Source organism: Elaeis guineensis, chromosome 2 (assembly GCF_000442705.2).
Source record: "Elaeis guineensis isolate ETL-2024a chromosome 2, EG11, whole genome shotgun sequence".
In the NCBI taxonomy this organism is placed as follows: Eukaryota; Viridiplantae; Streptophyta; class Magnoliopsida; order Arecales; family Arecaceae; genus Elaeis; species Elaeis guineensis.
In genome coordinates, this window is record NC_025994.2 from 10,754,526 (window position 1) to 10,758,516 (window position 3,991).

Below are 3,991 nucleotides of genomic sequence, written 5' to 3' on the forward strand. Positions count from 1 at the left end.
GTCTTAGGCACTAACTTCATAATTACACGAGCATACGGATTTTATGGTATGTAAGTACTGGATCAATATTGTGGATGTCAAGATATGTATGTATACATATGATAAATCTTGGTTTGTGTTCCACATTAATTTTACATGTGACGATCATGATCGTCCTCATAATATACAAACTTGCGCCATAGACGGCCTTTTGTTTATAGCTAGGTTGTGTCCCAACATCTTAGTACTATTTTTATAAGTATTTTTAATGACTTCAAAGTCATTAGCTAATAAGACGTACAAACAGTAGATCATAAGTAAGTTACATTGCCATGTTCAGGAACACGGATACCCCTTTTGTTTATTTACCAAAGTAGATTGATACAACTCCACGTGTAAACCACCACGGGAAACTGGAACAAAAAACACATTACAATGTAACGAGTGACGAGGGGGAACAAAGTTCAGCCCCATCAAGACGAGATCAGCTATACAGCATAACAATTAAGCAAACATCACAGTGGAACGACCAACTGGATTCATAGCCTACTCCCAATCGCCAATGCCTCGAACAAGGGGCAAAAAACCAAGGCATGCAAGCTATATCGATCACCCTACTTGAAGGACAAGGCCTGTGCCCCGTCCTCAACCTCCGTGGCTTCTTGGCCCTCCAAAGCTTCTTCTGCGTCGCTTAAATATGGGCGACGCCCGGATATGTTGCCCGGGGGGTTGTAGCTGCATATGATGAAATAGTTACCGTTGTTGCACCGCACACGTGCGCAGCCAACCCGCACGGAGTCACGCCACACCACCTGGGTGTAGTGACCGCACACCTTCCCACGTGCGCAGGTGTTGGTGCGGTAGTCGTAGAACCGCCGCTCGTCCACCCACGCGCCCACCGCGCGCGCCGCGGTGGCGATGCTGGGGGAGCTCATGTAGAGGTTCTCGCCGTAGGGGCCGCGGGAGTGAACCAGCCGGCAGTCGCCGGTCCTCGTGTTAGCATAGTTGAGAGCGTAGCGGGCCAGGGTGTTGTCCCATGTCATGGGGCCCACGCCGACGGCCCTCCGGGCGGCGTTGTGGGGTTGGAGGTAGTCCTGGGGGGAGTTCTGGGCGACGGATGGATTGGTGATGGAGAGGCATATGGCAATTATTGTTGCCAGGGCTAAGGCAAGGTTTGATGAGAACCCCATTCGGTTGTTCTCTTTGTACTTTATCAGGAGGGAAAAATGGGTTATCGAGGCTGGGCGTTTTGAGGCGTTTTATAGCAATGGATGTCATATTCTTTCCTCCACTTGCGGCAAATTGTGTCCCGCTTACGTGGAGGTTCGGTTGTGTGACATCATGCAAAAGGTTTTCTTTAAAAGATTATGAACCATCTGGGTTATTTTATTTTTTAATTTATTATAATTGTCTAGGATACAGATTAGTTTCATTGAGGTAGTACTTTTTTAGTTTTTTAAAAATAAAATAACAATTGGAGGGGGGCAATTTGGCACACCTGCCTCTTCTAGATGTGACCATATGACCCCAAATATCACTGAAAAATATTTGATTCCGAATCGAATTTAAATAAATAGATGATTTTCTTCCCACTATATGGACGAATCCAATAAATGGATACGCCATCTCAGTACCACCGAGGGTCAACGAAAAATAGCACTTATCCACGGCCGGATGGCCTGCCTAGCTTATTCTAGCACAAAATGTTTCAGTCCCATAAGTCAGATGGGGTTTGAAATATAAACGTGCTTGTTAAAAGGGTTGGCCTAGAGTTTAAGTTTAAAAACCTGGCTCAAGCTTTCAAGCAAATCTGGATTTACATAACATTATAATATTTTTATTTTAATTGTGCCAAACTTGAGAGTTAATGGCGTGGTATTTTCATGATTAATGCAATAAGGAGGACATCTTCGTGAGCCTGTCCGGCATTGGAGGAGTCGTTGCTATAATTAACTCTTTGGAGGCAACCCCTGATACTTTGTTTGTAGTCCAAGCATGTGCGGTGTTCTGCGTGATCTGATCGACTTAATGTATTTCCTTAATAGGACAAAAAGCATAAAAATATCTAGTCAAATCCACAAATATTTTGACTTGATTAGGGACTGACTTCTGGATGATGATGGTGGTGGGAATATGGAGTGGGTGACTTTAAAATGTGGGACGCACCCCTAACCACGCACCATTTGGTCAAGGTAACGCAGCCTAGCAACTCTTTGCAAGTGGGGTTTTTTCTTTATTTAATATGTAACGAAAAAAAAAAATGAAGATTCTGCGAAGCTTGAGGCCGGGCCTGCGGAGCTTAAACAAATAGTGAGGTTGGACTTGGAAAGTAGGTCTGGAGGTCAAGGTGGGTTCGGTATGACAATATTAAATTACACCTTGGGCTGAGCCCAATCTAAACTAATTGGCCTGGCACGGTCCATGAGTAGATCAAGAATAATTATGTAGATAAGCCAACCAAATTTGTATGCCTCTGAAATTCTTTGTGCACCATGGGCAGTGCAGAATCACGTGCACTGCCTACGGTGACCGGTTCCCGCATGGTGCTGATAATATTTTTTTTTTTCGCACGTCGCACCTCAGCTCTGAACCAACCATCACGTGCAGTGCAGGTGCACAAAAAATTCCTCTGGTATGCTTATCACCTAGGAGGTCTTGAGTGTAAGCCACGATGGTTGAATTTTTGTTTTTTTGTTTTTGTTTCTTCTTTAATTTTTTGATAAAAGTAGTGAATTGAAGAGAATAAGTTTCCTATTGTACCAACTGCTTTAAAGAACAAAAAGGATTTTATGATAAATATTTATTCAATTATTTTAAAAAGAAACCTAAGGTACCCTGGACTGTTTTGTAACTCATGGCACTGTTTGATGTTAGAATGCACATGCAAACTTATTTAAGATCAAATGGTTAAAGCATATCTATTATATATATATATATATATATATATATATATATATATATATATATATATATAGAGAGAGAGAGAGAGAGAGAGAGAGAGAGAGAGAGAGATATTTCAACACTTAGGATGTTCGGAAAGGGAGTGAGAGCTATGTGGAAAAAAAATAGCACCTAAGCTTCCCTATTTGCCAACTTCGTAGCTTGTCTAAGTTTTTCTATTCTTTTATTCTCGAGGATGAAAGCCTCCTAGACATCAGTGAGACCGAAGGTGCTAATGGTGAGGTTGTCGGTGTGTTCGCTCGCTCTCTAGGATGAAAGCCTCTCAGACACCAAACTCCGGCAATTGCTCCATCTCGCCAACCAATTGAAGTTCGGGTCGGCTGGGAGGGACATGGTGGTGAACCAGGGATGGTGGGCAAGGATACCATAAATGTTGGCAAGGGAGAGTGGCCTGTAGAAGGCAATCTCAACCTAGACGAGGCCGATGAAGAAGTGAGGCTTCTTGACCGTGAGGTAGTCACCATACTCCTCACCGTATCACTACTTAAGCTGCACCAGTGGTGCTGGGAAGAGGAAGCCGGGGAGGACAGTCTGGGTATCGATCAGCAGCACCATCTCCATCAGCACTACCAAAAATAGTACCACCACGACATCGATGAGCCCCGAGATCAGCCCCATCTCTCTCAGCTTCGGCTTCGAAGGCCTTGGAGGAGTTGCAAAGGTTTATTTCTTTTGTTTTTTCCTTTTTGCCTCTCTGTCAGATTCTTTTTTTCAAAAATGAGGGAAATAGAGGGTGAGGCCATTAGTGGCACAGGGGGCGATAGCCGCAACGGTAGCGCAGTTATAGCAGAGCGAGATACGAGTGTGCCGACGGGCAAGAGGGTTGGCCACATGGATGAGGGCATTGTAGAGGAGGTAGAGTCTCATCTCTTTAGCTCGATAGTCGAGCACCCTGCCACCTTATTGCGGGGTCGTAGAGGGATGCCATCGATCACCACCGCTATTCCTTATTTCCACCAAACCCTAGAAATCTCAAAAATCCGAACCGAAACCTTAGAATTTAGAAAGAATCTTTCTCTTCTTCTTCTTCTCTTCCTCTCTTCGACTTAGT

The 3,991-nt window shown here is 44.1% G+C and overlaps 1 protein-coding gene across 1 annotated transcript; it reads right to left on the reverse strand.

Moving 5' to 3' along the window:
• Positions 1–393: 393 nt before the first annotated feature.
• On the reverse strand, positions 394–1,216 carry LOC105061166 (pathogenesis-related protein 1B). The gene has a single exon (XM_010945135.4). The coding sequence runs from the start codon at positions 1,167–1,169 to the stop codon at positions 594–596; it is 576 nt and encodes a 191-aa protein (XP_010943437.1). The 5' UTR covers positions 1,170–1,216; the 3' UTR covers positions 394–593.
• Positions 1,217–3,991: the final 2,775 nt, after the last annotated feature.

What these genes read in the sequence shown, in the direction of transcription:
- LOC105061166 (XM_010945135.4), bottom strand. Translation starts at nt 1,169, where the DNA reads ATGGGGTTCTCATCAAACCTTGCCTTAGCCCTGGCAACAATAATTGCC.